The sequence below is a fragment of the Neltuma alba genome, unplaced genomic scaffold (genome assembly GCF_004799145.2).
Source record: "Neltuma alba isolate B1F8T4 unplaced genomic scaffold, ASM479914v2 tig00010248_pilon, whole genome shotgun sequence".
In the NCBI taxonomy this organism is placed as follows: domain Eukaryota; kingdom Viridiplantae; phylum Streptophyta; class Magnoliopsida; order Fabales; family Fabaceae; genus Neltuma; species Neltuma alba.
This window is the reverse complement of record NW_021635175.1, coordinates 542167-554473: the sequence shown is the minus strand read 5'-3', so window position 1 is coordinate 554473 and position 12307 is coordinate 542167. Positions and strand designations below refer to the sequence as shown.

General features: G+C 30.6%; 1 protein-coding gene across 2 annotated transcripts; it reads right to left on the bottom strand.

The window, feature by feature from the left end:
* Positions 1–2982: 2982 nt before the first annotated feature.
* LOC114755294 (protein TRIGALACTOSYLDIACYLGLYCEROL 2, chloroplastic-like) lies at positions 2983–6926 on the bottom strand. Of its 2 annotated transcripts, XM_028944164.1 has the most exons (6): positions 6836–6926; positions 5633–6191; positions 5187–5516; positions 4285–4400; positions 3523–3613; positions 2983–3449 (listed from the first exon to the last, which is right to left on the bottom strand). In XM_028944164.1, exons 2-6 carry the CDS (start codon positions 6149–6151, stop codon positions 3357–3359), a joined length of 1149 nt encoding a protein of 382 aa, XP_028799997.1. In that variant the 5' UTR covers positions 6152–6191; positions 6836–6926; the 3' UTR covers positions 2983–3356. The 2 variants fall into 2 exon arrangements, with proteins under 2 accessions (XP_028799997.1, XP_028799998.1); XM_028944165.1 differs by lacking the exons at positions 2983–3449; positions 3523–3613 and having other exon boundaries at positions 4330–4411.
* Positions 6927–12307: the final 5381 nt, after the last annotated feature.

Here is a 12307-nt window from a genome sequence, read left to right as displayed (position 1 = left end):
TTCTTAAAATATCATTGTTAATCAAGTGTATTGACTAGAACTATCATTGTTAGAAAAGCTACTTTGAAAAAAAAAATATAAATATAAGAGACAGTGGATTGGATCTTATATTTAGGACTAAAAATAAAAGTTAAACAAAATTTATATTAAGGATCGGAGGTAGTAATAGTCTTAAAAAAAAAGTCCAAAAGAAAGCGAAGAATAATCTTCGCGTCTGTTCGTGGGTCAGTCTGATTACCCCACCCCAGTGTCTTTTCTATGCCATTTATTATTATCTTCCAGATGCTTCATACTTTTCTTTAACATAAATCAAAACTATTTTATTTTTATTTTTTTTGCTATTCAGAATGACCATTCAAATAATTGAGAGCTTGATACTGAAATTCTGAAATTTGACAATGATATCCTATAGTTGTGTCAAATAGTTACACAAGTGTTTACGTATCGCCAACAAATAATGTTTTATATTTTTAATTCTTTTTGTCAGTTATTTTTAATTATGATATTATAACTAGTACATTTTTAATTCTAAATATAAAACCTTGTAGTATGATCGATACTATAAAATAAATCTTATACTTAGGATCAGAAGGAGTAATTCTTTTTCTACCCTACTCGAATACGAACACATGTTGAATTGAATTCCATATCTTTTTCTCTTTCCTTCTTTCTTTTTGTTTTTTTTTTTTGCTTTTTTTTTTTTTGGTGCAAGAGAGGGGCACCAAAACAGGTACTTGAATTGATTAATTGAAAGATTTGAATGTTTAGGATCCGTTTGCTATAAGGGAAACGGAGGGAAAGATTTGATGAGCTTGTTTTAAAAAATTGAAAAAGTAGGGTTAAAATTTTTGATTAATTTTAATTACTTTTTTATCTTACATTTTCTCTTTATCAAAATTTTATAACCTCACTTTTTTAATTTTTTAAAACGAATTCACTAAAAATTTTTCTCTCCTTCCTTTCCTTTCATTTTCCTCATACCAAACAGACCATTGATAATTAACTTATGTTCTCGGAATTTCCTTACCCCAAAAAAAAAATTAATAAGAAAAACAAAAACAGAAGCGTTACCATAACTCAACCTTGACGCTTTTTATCTTCTAACCATAACTCATTGACGTTTGCTTCTCCAAGCCTTTTAGTTGTTGGTTTTTTGCCGGAACATTTTTTTTTAGTGTAAAAGACGTTACATGAAAACCAAACATCTTCTTATTTAATACTCCCTCCGTTCCTTATTATAAGAGACAAATAACCGAAATACGTTGATAAAAAAACAGTTAAAATTAGTTAAGAACAATTAATGTGTAAAAAGTATAATTTGTTTTCCAAAAATGCCCTCATTAATAAGGAAAGAGAAGCAAGAGAGAGAATAATTAAAATATTAAAAGAAAGAGGAAGTGGGAGGGAGAGAGAGTGTGAGTTGGAGATAATAAATATGGGTAAAATAGGAAATCAACACAAAAAGTAGAGACACTTTTAAGTGTCTCTTATATATAGGAACATACCATAAGCATCAAATGTCTCTTCTAATAAGGAACGGAGGGAGTACTACCTCGGTCTTAATATAAGACCCTGTTTGACTTTTATTTTGTTCCTAAATATAAGACCTCAATCCACTTTGTCTATCATATTTATGCATTTTTTTTTCAAATAGTCCTTCTAATAATTATAGTTCTAGCCAATATAGTTGATTAGTAAGGATATTTTAGGAAAGACAACACCTATTTATTACAAATAACTAACTTAACTTCTTTCCTTAATCTCTTCAAATTAGTCAACTGGGTCTTATAATTAAAACCGGAGATAGTATTCATTTTATTTATTTCAGAAAAAAGCATACTTCTTACAAAATTTTCTATTTTAATTCTAACGTAGGAGGTAGAAAGTTTGGACTTGCTCCCCTCCCCAAAAAAAAAAAAAAAAAGAAATGCCAAATCGTGGTAATCCTAAATGGTTATTTTACGCGGTTATAAATATACCTCCAAAAGAAATAGAATAGAGAAAAGTAAAATAATTAACTCTTCTGAAAAATTTGTGGCTAACATGCAAGTCCAAATCATTGTTCATTAATTTTAATGACAAAATGTTTAAGATAAATTTAAAAGGCTGACGAAAATCTTGGTAGGTCAGAGCTCAAAACGAGCTCATTACTAGTAAATTACCCATAAATAAGATGCTTACGTGAACTTGAAAATTCAAACTTAGAATTAAACCAACATTCATTGACCCCAATGTTTCAATTCTGAATATTTTGATTTTACAAAGTACATGTCTAAATCATTGCCCATCATATCTACAGATTCATTCCTAGGGATTGCAAAATCAAGCCGTAGATTTGGTCACAACCATGTTTTAGTTTTGTCCGGTAAGATTACAACTCCCATCCTATTTATAACTTTCAAATTTAGAAACAAATTTAATCCATTTATAAACTACAATTAGAAATTTATCTTAACATTTAATATATCTTTTAATTTTATTTTTAATTATTTATTCTCTCTCATTTATCTTACTCTGTCTTATCATCTTTTTCCGCACATATTCTTTTATTTTTTTTCTCATTTATTATAAAAACATAATTAAAAATAAAACTATATCTCCAATCTATTTATGTTTTTAATAAAATTTTAACTAACAATTCATTATTTATGAATTAGTTATTTAAAGCTTATAGTAACAAGCTAAAGGAGTATAAAATTATCTTTTCAATATATTGCAGAAAAAGCACAAACTTCCATGTCAAACAGCAATCATATTGACATGATCCCACCAGAAACATATAACTATAAAAAAAAAAGGATTCATTTGCTGATCAAAAAAAAAATATTCATGACAAATGAATGATAAATTCCGATGCAAGAAATGACAAGATTTTTATTAATTATATTCTTTATCATGATCTCATAGTAATTTCCCCTTATATTGGTTGCATTCACGAGGGCTAATTGCACAAAGAAAAGAAATTTAATGTTCAGCGGTGTATCCTTGGAATTAAGCAGGTGATTCATCAAGAAACTTGTGAAAGCATTGATCCAAACTATGTCTAATTTGACACAACCGAAAAAACACCATGGAAAGACTTGTGAATGCTGTAAACCTGTAATAGCATTCTTCTTCAACAGGCAATTTAGCTGGGGAATGATAAACCACTAAAAATCACCATCATCCAACATAATTTATATATGATTTATAAGCAGGACAGAGCTACCTGGGCGGTAACATACTGCACTAAGGTATAGTAAAAACACTCCGAAAATCTCAACTAATTGCTTTGTCCTGCTCAATTGTTGGGGTTGATGAAAAACTCCGTAGAAAATTTATCACCTGATATATTCTAATTTAGTTGGAATTCAACATCAGAGTAATCTGCTCAGAGACTTGATAAGTATTTTCAGGTTCTTTCTTGTAGTCTCATCGCCAGTAAAACCAAGAATATCAGAGCTGATATTCTGCAATAATAAACATCAAAAGAAAAGTTATTCATCATCAATTAAAACTCTAGGCTGTTGTAAAGGGCTTTACCTCAATGTTCTTCAGGGTGAAAATAAGAGTGTAAATGGATTTCTGAATCAGTTCCGTGTTCTCAGGGGTCATAATGGAGGAGTTAACCCTTCTGCATAAACATGTGATCTATCGATCAGCTGTCACATACTTCAAGAATGGACTTCAGGGTAAAATGAAAGGTGAATGAACTCTTTAAAATCAGCTCTCATGATGAATGAATTTACCCTTCTCCAAAGTTAAAAGATATCCCTACAAGTCTTCAGGAATCTAATCTAACATCCTATTTCTGATTTTTAAGTTTCCTGTGGATACTACTAATTCAAAAAAAAAAAAGAAAAGAAAGAAAAATGACATACCTATTACAAATAATAAATAGAGTTTTCAAGCAATCAAGATATTCATAGACTGCAGACTGAAATGCTACTACTTTGACCATTCAAAACTTGTGCCCACGGAAAAAATATTTAGTTATCATGATAGTTAGACCGCCCATGGCCCAAAATCCAATCTTTGCGTACTTTTGCGCAGGCAGGCCATTGATTGGACTCAAAATTATGAGCAGAAACAACAATTATAGACAGCATCGGGTCTATCTTAAACATAGGACAAGAACAACATAACTTCATTTAAAAACTCCAAACAATTGTCCACGTCTTCATCCCAAATCTCCTCAATCTATTCCAAGGTCAGATGTTAAAAGGCTAGTTGTCATTTTCCACACTAATGTCCATGTGCCGCACTGCTACGTGTGTGCAGGCATATTGGAGTAAGACAACTGACCTCAAATCCTCAGAGGCTTGTGTAAGGCTTCGGGTTAAATTCTCAGCTTCTTTCAACAGCCCACTATCATGAACTTCAGCCAACAAAGGTTGAATGTCTTCAGCCATGGCTTTGATCTGGGACATCACTACATCAAAGCCAAAAGTATGGGTATTAGAATGCATAACCGAATAATCACAGAAAGAGAGTAAATTCCCAACAACAGAAATAAGGTACATGGATACCAAAGAGATTTAGAGAACATATAAACACAGCAGAAAGGTTACTGAAACTTCTCATTATCATTTTGTTTAACTATTTGCCCATAATTACAGTGTTGTAGTATCACCACAAACTGCTAGAGCGACCCAAACAGCGACAGACTGACAGTTAACTGAGATAATTTCCTCACATTTTAGATGATTAAACTGATTTTACATGCAGCAAAATTCTAAGTCACTTAACAGATTATCTCAAGCTGACCAAAATTATTTCCTTTTGCTACCTATGAATGCTTAACGGACAAGAGCATGGATTGTAAATGCCCAGAATGTGACAAAATATCTCTACATGTCAACCTCCATCTCCTAAGTTCCTTAATACTCGAATTTAGCATTTAATAGTAAATTGATTCACTACATTTAATACATACATACATACATATATATATATATAAGGAGCAGAAGAATAGAATTGAGTTCTCATACAACCATTTCAAACAGATAACAAGGGATTGGCATTCTTGTAATGATTTAACACATCACAAGCTGCACCTAACAATGACTCAACTTCAGTTGTTGAGAGAAAAAAATTTTTACTATCATGAAATTATCCAGGTTTTACTGGAAAGAAAATTGTCTATCCTGTTGAAACAATTTATTACCATGAGTGATGCATGACTAACATAGAATAGTACATCACACCTTTGTAAGAAGTGGCCTTGCTTCTTCAACGACAGAAGAAACTCGTTCAGCAAGGAGATACGTATTAAAAACGCCAATTTCTTCAACATCTCGTCCAATACGGGTAAATATCCCAACCAATGCATCTAAGCTGACTCCTTGGTAACCCTTCATCTTTTCTCGATCACATACAATAAGACCTTCTTTCTGACATTCTTGGTCAAGAGGTCCAGCTGTTGGTGTTGGTACTGGGTCTCGAGGAGTAATGTCAATCAAAGTTTCCATAAGAAGGCCAGACTGATTAACTTCAATTAATGAATTTCGGGGTATGATTGTTTTGTCATCTTCAATCTGCAAATTAAAATACAGAGATTTAGTATATTGCACCAACCAAAACAATGAAATGCAAATCCAAACAAGTTTGATGCAAACATGGTTGCATAATTAAGCTAATCATAAAAACAAACCTCTACAACTGCTTCGATACTTTCTAATGAAGGATTCACACGAATGACATTGCCGACTGTCACTCCTCTAATCCTCACAGGAGTTCCAGTGCTTAAACCACAAGCCTGAGCAAACTCAAACACAGCTGTGTACTTCCTGAATTTGGATCGTATTTGAAAACCCCTCAACCAGGCCAAACTGAGTGCAAATAGAACTGTACCAGACAAAAGAAACAGTCCAACCCCACCTTCCCAGATACTCCTACGACCAAACCCAAAATCACTTAATGGGCGTAATGTTTTCTTCCAAATAGTACGAGGTACATCCAAAATAACTGCAAGTGGACTCTTCGTTTCAGAAATAGATGGTGATTGACCATGTCCTGCTTCAGCAGACGTAGCCCTTATACTCTTGAATTTTGTTTGAGTTCTAGGCGGGAGATAAGGAGTGCACTTAAGAGAATTCCCCGGTAAGATTAATAACGACGAAGACAAAGCAGTTGGCACTGTTGAGCCCTGAACTAGTCGTGTCCCAGCCATATCTGATGCAAACGCAGATCACAGATGATGCACCAAGGAGCTGTAAGGGAGAAAAAACCCGTCAAATAATCAATTTCGTAAGTTTCAAAACTGACAAAAATAACTCGAGCAGAAAAAGACGTAACACTTGAATGAGGTACGCTAATGATATAAACCAAAAGAAGTATTTTTTAAAAAGATTATATAAGTTTAATACAAGTGTAACCAACCCTCATTTCTCCTTTCCTCACTGTTTCGTTACGTCTTAGGTTTGATACAGTAAATATAAACAAAATTAAAGTAGGTAAGACTTCCACCACGGCAAATGGAATGGATAATGAATAAAGATCACCTCCGCATCAGTTTTACTTGATGTCAGTTTCCGGCACCCCAATCCGCAATAAGATCGATACAATCTAGGAGTAAGTTTCAGGTTGTAACTAAATAGCCCTCACAAGTGATTCTTAAAACCAAAATTTTTCATTGAAACGAAAACTCAGACAATTCACACTGTTGAGTGAATAATCTTTGGCAGTGAAGTAATCACCAAGCACTGCTTCCCCCACCGAGACCGGAAGGATTAAGGAATGAATCATTTGCGCACAGAAATGAACCCAAAAAGTGGAAAAATAAAATAAAATTCGAAGTGATTACTAGTTGATATTAGAATTAGAGGTAAGCTGAGAGAGAAGAAGAACAACATACCGAGAATGGAGGCGAAAGATCTCTATACAGCTGATTCATCCATCGCCAATTGGGTGCGACGCCCAAAGAAGAGGACGGCTGGTAAACAAAAGGAGAACAGAGATGGCCAAAAACAAAAAGTTAAAGTTAAAATTAAAATTAAAAAAGGAATACTGAGCCACAATTTTCACGTTGCAGGGGACGAGGCCCAATACAGCCCAAGATAATACTACACACGGTCCATCCGAAGTTTTTACCAGAATTTGTTTTATATTTCTAACGTAAGTTTGAATCATTATTAGAAGTGCTCACATTCAATACCCGAAAATATCTAAATAGGATTTCTTTTAATATGATAATATCTGTGTTTAGCAAAAACAACAGTAATATAACTCCCAACCGGGGTTAAATTTAGTAGAATGGGACTAGTTTCTTATAAAGTGAAAAATAAGATTTAAATTTCTATTAAGAGAAGTATCTATACTTTGAACAATAATGAGTTGGCTAAACTATTAAATTTGACAACTTTAATTTATGTAAGTTTCATCCAAAACAGTGAATATCTTGCAGATCATCCAAAGCTTCATTATATTGAATGGTCTGCAAGATGTTGGAATTCAACCAAATTGAATTGGTCGATTTTGATTTTATTTGTTCAAATTTGGATTATTTTGGTTGAATAATTGTTTTAATTGTTGGATGGATTTTCCACTTAGATTTGTACAAAATTCATAAATACTTGATACAGGAAAAAAAAATTTAACAAAATTAGACCTAATAAAAAATATGACAACAATCTTGTGGATTAAATTGCTACACATCAAATTAGAAATTACAAAAAAAAAAATTCGTTGTCTTTGAAAACAAATTACCTTTTTTTAACAAAAAAAAATTACGTATGTCTGACATTTATTTTCATAAAATTTCAAATTCTAGATATTGTATCTTGTTGTAAATAATGTGTGAGTGTGTCAAATGAAGAGTCCCGCACTACTTGGAATTATGAGAGTCTAAGTGATAAGTAATCTTAGATTACTAAATGAGTCAAGAGGAAAAGTGGACTCGTACGCACAATGAGTCACTGGAGACAAATCCAGCAATTTACCCTCATCTCTTATGCACGAGTCAAATGTAATACTGAGCATTTTATTAGAGATATCTATCTAATTAATATATCATTTTATTACAAGTATACCTTTTTAATGTTCATAACCAAAGATTTTACTTATCTTAAATAGTCACTAAACAAGTTAATTACTACTTAAAATCGCACTTACTTATGAGTTAATTTCCATTAGCCACATTTAAATGTGCCTAATGATATTGTGATTCACGGCCTATCAAAGGTGCATGAGAGTGAAGTTCATGATAACCCCTTGAGCTTTGAGCTTTCAAGCAACTCTCTCTTCCCTCCTTCTATTGTTCTATCCCGTTGAGTTCTCCTATCTTTCGCTATTTGCTCACCCTGCTTTTGTAAGAAGAATCCGTTTAATCTCAGAGAGTGCCGCTTCTTGCTTTGCTAGTTATTATAGAATAACTCTCAAGCACAGTGTCCATAGAACACGACTGGATTTACCGTTTTTCTGCAAGTATTATTGTCAACAGAATTTGCATAGCATTACAGAAGAGTTGGAAGATCCATTGGATTTTTAGAGAATTAGGTGTTGTGGCAAACATATCTTTTATTAAATGTCAAACTAATAGATCTTAAAGAAACACTGGGGGCACGTAGGGCAAAAGAGAAATCCTATTTGGCGCTAAAAATCAAAATTATAATGACTTGAGCAGACGAAATGATAATATTTTATCAACTTCAACTTTTTCATGACATTTATTTGCAAAAATTTAAATCATTTTTTTTTTCTTTTTTGCCCTCGTATTTCTTATTTCAAACTTGTTAATTGTATATGTGATATTTAATTATTAGAATATAGTAAAAAATAAATAAATATAAGAGCTAGTCTCCTTATATAAACAAAATTCAAACAAATGATTTTTGGATCACCTATGCATCAAACAAAACAAAATAAGAGGCACAGAATTAACTCCTCAAATTCATTGAATTTATAATAATGAAACATTATTATAACATATCAATTTAGTAATAGGATCTAATATATAAATTGAATGTTAGGATTTAGTTTTTTTCAATATATATAAATAAGGCTATATATTTATTTAATTTTCTAAAATTAAATAAGGATCAAATCAAAATAATTTTGAAGAGACATTTGATCCCTACCCATTAAAATATAACATAATATCATTATATCTTGATCAAAGAAAGATAAATAAATGGCAATTTAAATCAATGACGCCTTTCTTGCGCCACTCATTGATGATGGCTATCGTTCTGCCCTCCTGAAATTTGGCTACTTTCATTTTTTGAAAGTATCGGCTTAATTTCAATATTTTTTTTTGAATTAATATGTCTAACATTTATTCATTTGTAATTTGAGATTTGTGATAATACTTTTAGAGACCAGTTCCATTTATGATATATGACTATATCCTGCTGGTAAAATTCCAATGTGGTTATTTATAAACAAAAGCGCAATAAAAAAATGCATGTTGAGTAAACAAGTGAATATTGAATGATACATATCATGAGCTTTGGATGGTCTGCAAAAATGTTGAGCCCAACCAAATTGAATGGGTCCATTTGGTTTTATTGTTTGAAATTTAAATTATTTTGGTTGAATAACTGTTAAAAGCTAAAGTATATATTTAATTTTTAATTTTATAACGAGTTCAATTTAGTCTATTAACTTTAAAAATTATTACTTAGTCCTTTGACTCTAAAATTATTAACAAAAAAAAATGATACATTGAGATTTTAGATATTGATAAAACATTTTCAAATGTTAACATATTGAATTTAATTTTTAAAACAACTATGATTGTTACAAAAAAATTATCATTTAAGCATAATAATTTTAGGATTAAACAATCGAATATATTTTTTAAAGTTAAGAGACCAATTAAAATTTTATATAAAGTTAAAAGATCAAATACATACTTAACCATGTTGTAATTTTTGGATGGATTTCCCACTGAGATTTGTACAGAATTTATAAATACTACTTGACTTGGCAAAAAACAAAAAGATTGGCTAAATTAGGCCTCATTGGTATAATTAGGACGGTGTAATCCAATCAACTAAATGAAACAAACCTAAATACTCTCCCGGTCCTTAATATAAGACCTAATTATTAAGTTAATTTTGGTCCTAAATATAAGACCCATTTTTTCATATTTATCAATTTCTCTAATTATCCTATGGATACACTCTCAACCATAATAAGTAGAAGAAGAAAACAGGGTATTAAGAAAAATGATTATGATATTTTAGGAAAATGTGTCACATTACTTACCTAACTTTCTAATTTAATCAAATTAGTTAAATGGAGTACTTTCATCCAATTTAGTTTGGTTTGATTCAATATGTACATATCTTAAAAAAATAATTTACTAAGAGTTAAGGCTTTTTTTAGTGTGAAGTTCTGAAGATATAATGGATGAGTGAGTTATAAATAATATTAGAATATGATTGGTAATATCATGTATTTTTATTTAGTTAGTTGTAATAAACAATAATGCAAGGATATTATAGGGGTAACATTTTTAAATAATTTAAAGTAACTGTTGAATCATTGAAAGGTAAAGAAAATGTTATTGGAATTAAATTAAAATATAAACATTATAAACAAGAGAATTGGACCAAAACAATCAAAATTACGATGAGTTTGACCAGTCCAAATTTTAATTAATTTAATGTCACGTAACATTCTTTCCCAACGTATTTCATTTCAACACGTAAACGTGGCCAAGGGTATTTAGAGAGAGACTCAAATGCTAATTAATTTTATCAATTTGATAGTACCACAAGCACCATTGACCTTAAAGACAAATTATAATTAAAGTCATTATAATATCACCAACTATGATTGAGTCTAACAAAAAGAAATAATTCTTTCAAACGTGGTTAATCAAAGTTTGACTTCCCACTAAAAAAAATATCCACATTTAATATCTAATTTCTATATTTAAGTCGAGGTATTATTATCGTTGTGATTTGTGTAAAAAAAAAAAATTATTTTTCATTTTTTTATGTTTTTTCCATTTATCCGCACATCAGAACTCGGAAAAAGACCTTTTCTCTCCTTTTCATTCCCTCTTCCAAACAAAAATCATGAGCGAATAAAATAATATTTATAGATGCTAAAATCTTAAGAGAAACGAAACTGAAATCTCCATTCTCCAGAACAGTACGAAATTCAATCATGGAGAGAACAAATTTTAATAATCAGTGGTCGGAGGAGGAAGCAAACAAGCAAGCCAAAACGAATGGATATCGTCGAAATAAAAATTCTAATAAAATCATTGACCAAAGAAGAAAATGAAATTATAATAAAACTCTATCTCCAAGAAATGAGGATAACTTCGAGAAGGACTGAGGCGAAAGCCTTTGCAAGCAAAATATTTGAATAATTTATGAAAAAATAATTATTTTCTTCATAGAATATGACTTTCTTTATGTGTCAAAAAATTTATCAATTTATACAGAGTAAATTTAGAGAGCACTGGGATATTATTAACAGTCATATTTTTTTTAATATAAACATTTTGATTAGGTTTGATCATATGGAAAAACATTAATTTTCCTCCACTTACTATCTTAAGGCCATTTCAAGCCAAAATTATTTATTCATCCTAAATTCCTAATCTCATTCCTACATAAATTAATGAAGCATTTATGAACCTCATTTTTTTTCAGGAACACCTTTCATGTTGTAATTTTTGGATGGATTTCCCACTGAGATTTGTACAGAATTTATAAATACTACTTGACTTGGCCAAAAAACAAAAAGATTGGCTAAATTAGGCCTCATTGGTATCAATTAGGACGGTGTAATCCAATCAACTAAATGAAACAAACCTAAATACTCTCCCGGTCCTTAATATAAGACCTAATTATTAAGTTAATTTTGGTCCTAAATATAAGACCCATTTTTTCATATTTATCAATTTTCTCTAATTATCCCTATGGATACACTCTCAACCATAATTAAGTAGAAGAAGAAAACAGGGTATTAAGAAAAATGATTATGATATTTTAGGAAAAATGTGTCACATTACTTACCTAACTTTCTTAATTTAATCAAATTAGTTAAATGGGAGTACTTTCATCCAATTTAGTTTGGTTTGATTCAATATGTACATATCTTAAAAAAATTAATTTACTAAGAGTTAAGGCTTTTTTTAGTGTGAAGTTCTGAAGATATAATGGATGAGTGAGTTATAAATAATATTAGAATATGATTTGGTAATATCATGTATTAGTTAATTAGTTAGTTGTAATAAAACAATAATGCAAGGATATTATAGGGGTAACATTTTTTAAATAATTTAAAGTAAATGTTGAATCATTGAAAGGTAAAGAAAATGTTATTGGAATTAAATTAAAATATAAACATTATAAACAAGAGAATT